The sequence below is a fragment of the Dendrobates tinctorius genome, unplaced genomic scaffold, assembly GCF_039654945.1.
Source record: "Dendrobates tinctorius isolate UK_male_01 unplaced genomic scaffold, ASM3965494v1 ptg000062l, whole genome shotgun sequence".
NCBI classification, from domain to species: Eukaryota; Metazoa; Chordata; class Amphibia; order Anura; family Dendrobatidae; genus Dendrobates; species Dendrobates tinctorius.
The window spans coordinates 25,891,968-25,904,166 of record NW_027361730.1 but is presented as its reverse complement, the minus strand read 5'-3'; the positions used below and the strand labels follow the sequence as shown (position 1 = coordinate 25,904,166).

General features: G+C 41.0%; 1 protein-coding gene across 2 annotated transcripts in view; it reads right to left on the bottom strand.

Annotated features, from left to right (window-relative positions):
* The window catches only part of VPS13C (vacuolar protein sorting 13 homolog C), a 518,321-nt gene that overhangs the window by 35,983 nt on the left and 470,139 nt on the right, over positions 1 to 12,199 (bottom strand). For both annotated transcript variants that reach the window (XM_073579421.1, XM_073579422.1), the window contains 7 exons: positions 9,972 to 10,053; positions 9,271 to 9,384; positions 9,053 to 9,128; positions 8,592 to 8,755; positions 7,469 to 7,514; positions 6,609 to 6,732; positions 2,087 to 2,201 (listed from right to left, as the gene is read on the bottom strand). In XM_073579421.1, the coding sequence (XP_073435522.1) occupies positions 2,087 to 2,201; positions 6,609 to 6,732; positions 7,469 to 7,514; positions 8,592 to 8,755; positions 9,053 to 9,128; positions 9,271 to 9,384; positions 9,972 to 10,053 (721 nt within the window). The remainder of the gene's footprint in view (positions 1 to 2,086; positions 2,202 to 6,608; positions 6,733 to 7,468; positions 7,515 to 8,591; positions 8,756 to 9,052; positions 9,129 to 9,270; positions 9,385 to 9,971; positions 10,054 to 12,199) is intronic.

Genomic DNA, 12,199 nt, shown 5'->3' with positions numbered 1-12,199 from the left:
GTCTTCGAGGGATTTAGCTGTTTTTTCCTCCTGTAGACCCATCGACACCCTAATGGCCTTAAGGAGAGCATCCGTATCTTCTATCGAAAAACACGGCTTGCCCCCCGTGTCACTGTGTGAGGAGGAGGAGGAGGATGGGGGTTCAGCCCGAGTTAAGGCTGAGGAAGAGTCTGAGTTAGAGCTAGATGAAAGGTCCTTCCCACTCTTTTTCCCTTTTTTTAATAAAGCTTTAAGGGAGCCCTCCACTTCTGACCTGATAACTGATCTAAGGCTGGCTGCAAAGCTAGGGGCTTCCTCTGCCACGGTTCGCTGGATGCAGCTGGAACAAATGTCTTCTGCCATTCTCTCGCTAGGGGGTCTTTACATATGGCACAACCCCTATTATTCTTCTTACTCCCTGATTTTTTAGGTCATTCCTAAGGGATTAAATACACAAAAAAGGGGGCCTATTAATCAGTTTACTAACATTCACGAAGATCACTCACCACCCGCAACCAAGGGTACCGGACTCGGAGGCTCTGGAGGGGCACATAACGTGTGCTCCCTGGACATCGAGGAGTCCCCAGACCTATGGCTGGGACGACTGCTGCTTTTGCCACTTGACCGGCTGCCACTCTTGCGATCCTTTTCCTTGTGCGCCGAGGGCTGTGCTGGAGGCAGAGGCGGTGGAGAAGGCAACCTCTCCTGCTCTGACTCCATGATTGCCCGGCAGCCTGACCCCGACATCTGCTTATAAATATGCTGCCTTGGTCCTGGTGAGCTTCCTCCCCCTCTCCCCTGCGACCGCCGGCCGACTGCTGTCATTTCATCCAAAAAAAAGCCGGCCGGCGTCACACAGGGCGCCATTTTGCCGTCGCCTTCCTGACATCAGCCAGGCGCGCCTCCCAGAATGCATTGTGCCGCGGACAGCGGCCGGAAGACGCCCCCAGCCGCTCCATCAGGCATTCAGTGGGAGCCGGCACGGGGGGGCGCGCGAGGGGAGGGAGGCGTGGCGGAGCTTCCAGAGGCTCAGGAGCTGCCTGCAACACCAGCACTAACGCGAAGCCCCAGGGGGACCCCGCATCCAGCGACCCGACGGCCAGCGCTACAGGTGTGGCAACCTGTTCTTCCCGTGCCGGGACGGGCCTGGGTCTTTTCCTTTAATCCATGACACACACCGCCGCTGTCAGTATGGGATTCCCTTCCAGGACAGGAACCCAACTGAAGCGGGGGAGAGGTACCGCCCTTATATTTCAGTAGGTTCCGGTCCTGGCGGGGCGGATCCCTCTCTCAGGTGTGCTGTCATGGGTGAAGGGAAAAAATTAGGTCTGGCAGGCTAACATGCTTCTACAAGGGGAAAATTAACTTATATTCTTCCTGTAGCCGTTCACCTTCAATCACAGGGGGATGCAGGGAGTGGTTAGGGTCACTGCTCCCTACAGAATGAGGACTTTGTAACCACTCTCCTGCACAATGATTGACAGCTTACTCTGCATACACATGATGTGGAGCAGTCTATCTGTCCATGTGTACGGGAGAGACTGCATATATAGCTAATCGAGAGGCACAACCTACATATTAACTTTAGGTGAAACATGCTAACTGCTCCGATGACTGGAAGAGAGCGGTTACAGGGAGAATATAACAATTTTCTCCCTGTAGCTGGTCTTCTAGTAAGCCTCCTAGACATGATTTAAATGTGATGTACATTGCAGATTACCACTATATTTGCAGGTGAATAGCATGTTTTGAAGGTGGCAGGCTCCCTTTAAGCAAAACAAATAAGTCAACTTCCGTTTTGCTCAATAGTTGGTATCCAGAATTGAAATGAAAATTAAGTTGGGCTCATTGAATGAATATGAAACCTGCTCAGAAAGAGTGTGGGGAGCAGAATTCTAAGCTGTAGAACCATTAGTATGGTAGCAAACACAACTCTGCATGACAGGGTGGCCATTGATTTCAGTGAACATCCACTGCAAACACTATTTGTATGCTGTGTAATTTTCATATCTTTACCCATGTAGGGAAATCTTTGTGTGGGACCTATTTCTACTATATAAACATGGGTCTACTGATGATAAAGCCGCAGAGCTCCACAAAGACTTACCTCAAACAAGCTCAATCCCTGAGCTTCATTTTGATTGTAAGGCCTAATTATCCCGTCGTCATGAATAAAACGAGGAGGACGAAGTGGAGAAACATCTTCTGTAGATTCCGCCACTCTGGAGGAATGAAAAACAATTAAGTCTTATAGATACGAATGCTTTCACATAAGTTCATTATGTGCGTTCTTGTATATATATATATATATATATATATATATTCTACAATAGATCCATAGATTCATAGCACTTTTATACATATAAGAGGAAGCACATGGGACAAGGTGACATGCGTTTTGCTTATTGCTAATGTAGGTGACATCTGAGTAAACATTACCTATCAGGGCATCTTTATATTCGCACTGAAGAGAGGTCACAATCTTGTGTGTTATACGTTAGGAGTAAACATTCTATATATACACACCAAATGCACCTTTACATTGTAAAAAATAAAATCCCCAATTTAATCTTACTGACACAACACAGCCTTATGGGGCCCTGCATGTGCAACAATTAGACCATGTGTGTTTAGAAGTAGCTTGTTTTCCATAAAATGGATATTGTTTAACACAATATATGCTGCACATAATACATAGCAATCTTATGACCAATGGCATAACTATAGTAGGTGTAGGGGTTGCAGTTGCATCCAAGCACAGGAGGCTACGGGGCCCTAACGGTCCTTTTTGCCCATATGAGAAGACCAATACTATCACAGACCCATGATAGTTAGGTGCCCTGTTGGATATTTTGCATTGGGGACCATGAGCTTCAAGTTAAATCTTGAATTTATACTTTAGTATAGGAGAGATTTATTGATGCATTTGTTTGTTATGCATCAATGTTCATTAGCCAGCACCATATTCTATAACCGCTGCACTTCTTGTTAGGGTAGAGTCACACGGAGGATCACAACACGATGCTTGGACTGGCCATTGGCTCTCCCGAGAGGTGCGGGACAAAATGTATTTCTATGCAGCTTTCTTGCTTGGGTCAGGAGAGCCAACTGCCAGTCCGAGCATTGCGGTGTGATCCTAGTCAGAGTTATACAGTCGTGTGACTCTCCCCTTAGTGTGTATATTGCATGTTAACCAATAAATCGAGCACTGGAGAATGTCAGATTCATTAAAACTTCTTCTATATTGTTATTTACTTACAAAGGAATTGCATCATACTAAACTGTGCATTAAGTGTCAAATACCTTTATCCAATATTAACAGGAAGCTATCTATGTATGTGACATTATACTTAAAATCAGGTTGTGTGTTAAATGTATTTTTCTTAATTTATCAAATACGGTACTTTTTTATCCATATCACAATTTTCCTAAAAAAATAAATTGAAATTTCCTGTTTCAGAAACTTCAAATGCACATTAACAGCAATGAACAGACTCTGACCCTATCTGCATTGAAGCATCTAATAGGCGTATACAAAGGTTATCGTGACGGGAGGAGGAGCAGGTCAGCTGTGATATCACCTTCTGTGATAGGTGGATCCTTTGTTATCAGCTGTGTATAGAGGTATTTGTCATAGTAATCCAATTTTTCATAAGGGAGCTCCTGTAAACTCTTCATGGATGGACAGGAATTAAGAGGCTAAAGAAGCCACAGTGCACAGCGTGAAAACTGCTAAATCACTAGTTTTGTGGTTTAACAACATTTGATGTTGTCCCGTTAACATGACAGAAACATAAGAGCATACACTTCTTCACACTAGCAGCAAAAACCACCAATGACAAACTACTCCCTTAGTGACCCAACACACAAGTCATTCAATGGATTTAATTCTTTAACATATAAGCACAGAAGATGTTCTAGCACATTTCCTCAAATTGTATCATACTAAAAGTTGCAAAACTATTTACAGCATAGCACGGCCATTACATACACAGGATCTGCTCAGAAGAGCTTACAATCTGAAGGAGAATAGTAGAGTGGAAAGAGAAGCATCAGTCTATGTAAGTACCAGGTAAGTCGAAGACTTGTTACATTGGATAGAGGAAAGCAAGTTCGTCAGTTACATGTCCTTCAATATTTTTATTTTCCTCAACCATGTAAACAATATAAAACGGGAAACAAGCTCCAAAGGATGCTAAAGTCCTAAAGAAGAAATGCAGCTCCAGAAGACATGTCGCAAGGAAAAAAAAGAAAGATGATGAGCAACAGGAGCTGGAGCAAAAGACTTAAGGTACAGAAAAGAGTTAGAAAAACCATTATACACAAGTGGGATAGGGAGTCATCTGCATGTCAAAGAGAAAAGAAGGCAAGCAGAGAAAAGGCGCTGCCCAGGAGAAGATGCTTTCTTATTGAGGAAAGAGCTCAGCATCAAGTATGGAGTAGGGACGGCACATGGAGAAAACTCCAAGTCACCAGCAGCAGACCGGGAGTGATGTGATTAATGAAGCAGGATTGTTGCATCACTTTGGGTAACAGAACTTTGCAATTGAAAAGATAAGCTGCATTCACTTTGAGAATAACATGCCATAAGGAATAAAGTTTAAAATGACTTTTAGATATTTCATATGTAAGAATTAGTCACATGCACACAGAGAATGAGTTAATGGGGTACTCTCAAGTTTAGGGGATGGGTCCCAATCACTGGGGGTCCAACCACTGCCATGTGCACCACTGCTCCATTCATTCTTGTGGGAGAGTTAAAGACCAATCAGTTGCAGGGCTCGGCCATCTCATACAGCGTCATCAGGAATGAATAGGACTGCAGGGTGCATGATCGACCAATGCTCCATGCATATGGATTTCTTTAGAGCCCAGGTTCTTGGGACCCAAGAAAGTCCCAGTGGCCGCATTGCCAACAATCAGGGAGTTATCCCTACCTTTTGGATAGGGGATGACTTCCAAACTTCAGAATACCCGTTTAAAGGTGACTAATACCTATATGATATCTTAAAAGATAAAAAGCCAAAAATCTGCAGAAACTATGGAAACCCTCGCAAAGAGACAAAGCCAGAAGATGTTTATTGAGTTGCACAGGCCTTGCAAAGGCATTCGGAATAGCCAGCAAAAAGAAAGAGGTAGTGGTGAAGGTACAGCGATGAGTGAACCAAGATCATGATGCCAGGCAAGGAAAAAAGAAATGTTTGTTGGACTGTGATGATTTCCTAGGTGAATGGCTATGCTGTTCTTAGGTCTTTTGGCATCTATATAATATTAGATTTTTATGCTAACATTCTTTGCAACCTTTTATTTGTGCTTAACTTTAAAACACATCTATGAAAAGAGTGGCAACATAATGGCATAGAACATTGTCAGACATATTGAGGAAAGGCATAGCTAAAGAACATATGACACCATAAATGAAGCAGCAATGGAAGTGTGATGTTTACACAAGGTAGTATCAATGAGCAGTAGTTACAAGGGAGATAAATCGGGCATTACGTCAGACTGTGAAAAATCGGTTTTGTCGGTTAAATCGTGTGGAGTGAATTTCACTATGAATTAAAATTACGCTTTGTTGCCTTTTGCTCACCAAAACAATTGTGAATCACTCCTCTTCTTTCACTAACTTACAATGTCTGTGGTGTCAAGAACTTGTGGCCTGAGCTTTGTGTTTCTTGTATTGAGTAATTAAATATTAAACTATGTGGCATTGCAGGTATATCCCGCTTCAACGGAGAAATCTAGGGGAACAGAATTCGATAAGCTTCCGTAGTGGCTTCCTCGGATAAGTGTGTGAGACAGAAATACAAATTGCCACTTCAGAGAGAAAGAGGACTTGAACTCTATAGCGCCACCTGTTGGAAGTAGCAGTCCTACAAGTCACAATCAACCCTTTAACTTAGAATAAAAGCCAAATCAGTATCTCAATTTGCAGACACGGTGTTTCAGGCTATTGTCCCTCGTCAGTGCAAAGTATGAGAACTGATTTGGCTAGGTGAGAGGCTCAGACAGAAATGAGAATCCTATATACCCATCTTTAGTATACAGCAGCTTCAATAGTCAGAGCTTACAAGCGGTGTTAGAAGTTTAAGTCTACCTTGAGTCAATAGGACATTTTATAGATTACCGGGTTCGTGAATGAAGGGTCTTTATTGTCCAATAAGTATGAGTTTATATGAATTGAAAGTGTCAAATGTGTTAAAGCTAGAAAGACATTGCAGAGAGGTGGGGAACAGAAATAGCATGCCTTTACCATACGTTTTACTACATTTATGACAACGGCGTTATTATTTATAATTAACGGCTGTAGTGATCTCTTTGCTATATAGATCTTGGGAAATGGTCATGCAAAAGATGAACTTAGAAATGGACAAGTCAAATCGGACAGCATAGATACGCATGCCAAGCATGTGTTAATAAAGTGCAGAATTTGTGCAAAAGTGCAAACTTTTGTTTCTCACCAGTCTCACGATAGAGAAGGTTTATTAGAACCCAATATTATTTTCATGCTAGTCATAAAAAAGTGCAAAGAGTCATTTAAATGCATTGACAACTACTGGAGGCGTGGAATTAGCAATCAGTGACGTGCTTGCTTCCCAGCAGAATCCATTTCCTCAGGACTTTCATACCTCTGTATTCCCTGGAAGGTGCTGCTTGCCATGTCAATAATTCCACCTGTAGGTCTTGCCACAACACCTACAAGTCCTTTTCCAATTCCTTTGAAGAACCCAGCAGCTCCTTCTTTCTTAGCTCCTATACAAAAAAGGATGAAATCAAAACATTGACTTTAATTACTGGCATCAATGCTGCACAGATTTCATCTCTAGAAAATAGAAATAGTTGAGAATGAAGTCTGCATTCCTTCTTGAGAGGAAGTCACAAATCAATCAATAGATTAGGATGAAAAAGCTCCAAATTGCTTGATGTCAAAACATTCCTTATATGCAGCGAGCATATAGCAAGCATTCCAGAATTCCACAACGTATTCCAGCGAGTAAATGACGGCCAACGCAATCTGCTTACTATATATTTCCGTCTCTCCCACAGTTTGTGAACTTTCCACCTCCATCTGTCAAGCCTTCATGATTCTATAATATTCTCCTATATAAATATATGCTGTGTGTGCTTACAGCTTTGTGAATATAAAGGTCAGAATTATATGCAGATTTTCACACTGAATTCTTTTCACCACCGAAACTACCTAAGCTTAACTTAAGCACGCATTCTGCGAGAACCTGGTCCAGTAAAGATCCTTTTAGATCATAGCACTAAACAACCATGTGTGTGCAGGTCTTTGGTTCTGATTTGGCGAATCCTAGGATAGTGTAGCAGGAACGCAACATTTGTACTACTGACAAATGTTTATTGGTGTTGTGATCACATTTTCTTTTTGCTTTTATCCATGGTACCCCATCAATAAGCACTCTGCTTTTTATATTACGGCACAATATTTTAAAGTGTTATAACTAAGTAAATGTTGGGTACCTACCTTCTACCGGCTTTGTAACTATTCCAGTCACTCCTCCCACTACACCCTAAAAAACAGAGATTTCATTGCAAGGAGCAACACCATATAGTGTCAGTTCACATCAAGCATTTTTTTTGTCACTATGTAAACAAGACAGTAAATATGTCAATGACAAAAAAGCTGGTTCCCCCAAAATTCCCAACACAATACAGATACTCCACCAAAGCTTGAGACATAGTCACTAACAAGAGAAAACCATACGCTTCCCTTGTTATTGCTCTGAAAGTTGTTCATTATGTTCACTGCAGATCCATCTGAGACAAAAGATTGTGATGAGGCAATAAAAAAGTTTATTTTTTGAGGGGGAAAAAAAAAATCATACTAGAATTGTAAGTGTTCATCCTAGAATGCTAAGGCCCAGATTCATTATTGCTTTTGTGCCTGTTTTTTTGTGTAGTTTTGTCTTTTTTCTTTCTTTGCATCCAATTCATTATCCTATTTGTGCCTTTATTTTATATGTGCTCATCTGTGCTTTTTTTTTTTTTTTTTAACACTGTGTGCAGAGTCTAGGAATTCCTGATGTTTTCATCTGATTCATCCCTTGTGACTTTTTATAAAGTCGCAAAATTTGGTGTAACTTCACTTCAACCCTACCCTGGTGTATTCTTGAGTATGACAAATTATTGTGCAATTTTATCGACTTTTGGGGTAAAAGTAAAATAAAAAAAAAAAGAAAAAGAAAAAACAGGTCAAGACAGGAAAAATGTATTTTGTTTCACTTTGCGCCAAAATCATTAAGTGCATGCACCATTTTGGTTAATTTGGCACAAAAAGCAGCAACTAATAACAGAAGATAAAAAGGAAAGTGACTTAAAAAAACCAAAATGATAAATCGGGGCCGAAAAGTTTTTGCTATTAAAGATCTACCATGTAAAAGGTGGTTTCTTTTTAGACTCAGCCCGTTTAATGCATTACACAGTCATCCATTATTTTAAAAGTTTATATGTTATTACTATTTTACTTCAGCAAAAAGTATGGCCAAACATGGCTAGGCCCAGAATTTATGAGAGATGTCAGACCTGTGGCAATCCACCAAATGCTGAGACAGCTTCTATTTAACATGTCTTTACTCTATGATACTTACCCGCAAAAATCCTTTTCCACCTTTGGCCAGACTGTCTCCAAAATCCTTTGGCTGTCGGCCCATTTCTTCTCTCCTCTTCTGCTGATATTCTTTATCCATGGTGATAGCAGCCAATCCCTTCCCCACAGACCCAGTGATTCGTGAAACCACTCCGGCTGCTCCCCCTGTATTTGCAAGATTGGTGTTTAGTTAAGCAAGTGGAGTGCTAATAAAGAATCCCCGACATTTTACAAAAATCCATTAGAAAAGCAAACCCAACTACAATACATACATGCATACAGTTGCAAGGAGTCGTCGATATAAATGGGATTTCGTGATTAATTTGGAGAAACTGCGTCTTAGATTGGTGATATGTTTGGAGGTATTTCATTTTAATTGTGTATAAAAGGTATTTGTAAACCACAGAGAGTTTATAAATTAACATGCTGTACTTCAAAACTAAACCACGCAGGATAACTCACCAACTGTATGCCCAAGTAGGCTCTTCACACCAATTACAAAGCCTTCTGCAAACTCCTCAGGTCCTTGCACTGCCCCCTTCAGAAAGTAAAATTACATTCAGTGCTAAAAATGGCTGAATAATATACCGTACTCAGAGTTCATTTAGATCATTTTAAAGTAAATCACATAATAGGTCAAATGAGAATAAAGATTTATTTTTTAAACTCAAAGAACTCACTTGGAAGGGTTCATAGAAGAAAGCCTCTACTCCTTCTGATAGTCCTCTTATTAGGCCAAAGGGGTTTCCTAAAACATCCAGGCCCAAGACAAGGACGTAAAGCTGCTTCAGGAACTGCAGAACAAATACCAAAAAACAAGAATTCTCTGTCAATAGATGTGCAAGTGAGAGCAAAAGAAATGTAAACTAAAAATTAAACTGCCAACCCATGGCCAAGATTTTTCTCATATTTACTGTAAACTGTACTCATACATGCACTACCTTGGACAACCAGATTAATTCCCCAGCTTTTTAGAGTAACCCATTACATTTCATAACTTTTTTAAATAATCTTTAGATTCTTAGAGCCCAATTCCTTCATTAAAAAATAAACTACACCCTCGATCGACCCCACATACCGGAATATACACAGATACTGGCTGGTGATTGCTACTCATCTTCACGTGTAGCACCCTGTCTGTTACAAAGGATGAATGTGACATGGTACAAAACAAGCACTTCTTAACTTTTAGGTCACCCCTATTTCCTCATAGAATGTAAGCGCTCACTCCTACGGTTTCCATTGATCAGCTTGTACTATACACATCAGTTTACTTATCCATGTACCATTTTAAATGTAAATGCTGTGGAATATGCTGGCCATAAACAAAGAAGAATAAATTGCAAAGTGTACATGTGTCTTCACAGCATCAATATCTCACCTGCTCACTGTAGTGCCTGATAACAAGTTTCATAAGCTGATCTCGCTTGTAGAATTTATATTTCACTTCAAAACAAGCCAGTCTGTGGACAAAAAAAAAGAGGTGGTCACACACTGTATATCCAAGCCATTAATCTAGAATACTTGAAAGATAAAATGTTAAGCGTTGCACATAAAAATAAGAACCTTTGTAATAAAGCTTAGAGAAATTTGCTTCTTTCTTCTGGATTGATCTTTCACTCTTGATTCATGGGTATAAAATTTATTTAGTGAAGACAGATTTTCCCATTACTGAGATAGGAAATGACAGTTGGTGCTTTTAAAATTCTATAAAAGGGGAGGAAGAGGGAGGAGCTGGAGGAAGACCCCAATATTCTACTGCAAGTTCTCCTAAAATGACAACTGCAGTTTTCCAAAGAATTTTATGTGCACCAACCTCAGTAGTGAGAATGTGTATATTTACTGAAGAGAGATTTTACTCATGAATTGAGCATTCTGAGCATGATCAGTCCAGAAGACGACAGAAAAGGATTTCTCTAATAAAATATTTTACAAAGTTGCTCATTTTCATATGTACTATTGATTTATGAAACAAAAAAATAATAAAATGGCTACCACTACTCTCCTTCCCTATTGGCAACATCACCGATGTTGTACATATTTTTGTTTTTATTATATGTGTAGTGTCCTTGTCTTTTCCATTCCCTCTTATATCTTAGCCAACGAGATTCAGAATTATTTGAAATTAATGATGGTCAATCCACTAACTTTAAGATGGGTCTTGGCTCATCTTTGGCCTGTTACTCAGCACGACAACATTATAGGTAAAACTTCTTATGCTTCATATTACTTTATCAGAGATGATGGTCAAAATTTTAACTTTAAATGTTAAAGGTCTCAATTCAAATATTAAGAGACGTGCAATACTCAACGAACTATGCACAAACCATGCAGACATAGTTTTTCTACAGGAAACTCACTTAAACCTTTACAGGAGGGGACATGTCCGGATGTTGGGCTGATCGGACGTGTGTTGGAGAAACTCCTGCCAGGCCCGGCTACATAGCATCTTTAGAGTACCTGTACAGCCTCTATTTTTTGCTCCAATGATGGGTCCCAGGAGAATGAAACACTCGGCACAAGCGGGAGCGTTCTCTATCACCCCCGCAACATCTCTGGATGCCTTTCTCCTGCGTGAGCCGGCAAGCGCAGCGGGCGCCATCTTGCCGCTTGGATTATGAGACGGCAAAGAAGATGCCGCGCTGAGAAGAACAGGCGGAGAGGACTTCCGGAGCATTACAAGTATTCCCCTGACGGGGGAGGGGATGAAGGTCCTGTATGCTGCTTATTTCAGTAGCAGGCATGAGACTAGCATGGGGAATGGGTCTCTCAGGAGACAAGCGCTTCACAAAATGGTGTCCCGCTTCAGGAAGATGGGGATGAGTGACTCCCCCTCTCTAAAGTGTCAGGAGGCTGGATCTCCTCTACCATCCAATGCTACTAAGACCCCTCTAAGAAAAATTAGATGAGAGGGTTGGAGATGATGTGGCTACTTTGAAAGATCCCCTTAAAATTTCTCATATTGCTACTAATTCTGAGGTCTGCAGTGATTACACAGGAGAGTCCCCTGAGGAAGATGAGGTTTAAATGAGTGCTCCTCCATTATCAACCTGGAAAAGGCTTCTTGCTCTATTTCCTTCTAAGGATGATTTTAAATCCTTAATTGCAAAGTTTAAGGAGACCTGTAGATCTGAGATTGCCTGTACGAGTCAGGACTTACAGAATTTAGCTGTTGGCATAGACTCTCTGAAGGGGGAACAGGATCCCACCAGATCTCATGTTGCTGAACTGCACAGGCTATTCACCTCACAACAGAAGACTGTCAGAGAACTACATGGGTAGCTGGTTGATCTGGATAATAGGGGAAGGAGGTGTAACATTAGGATGAGGGGCATTCCGGAATCTAATGAGCAAGAAAATCCCAAATTAATTCACCAAGAAATTTTTAATGCTGTATTGGGAGACCCTTCCTCAACAACAATTAAATTTGACAGAGCTCACCATGCCCTGCAACATAAGGGGGTCGACCCCCTAGCCACAGAATGTCATCTGCTGTCTACATGACTATGAGACTAAGGAAAGGATCATGGCAAAGGCTAGACTGCAAAAAAAGATTTTATATTTAGGCACTGTGGTCCAGCTGTTCCCGCTTTTGTCCTGTTTTACCCT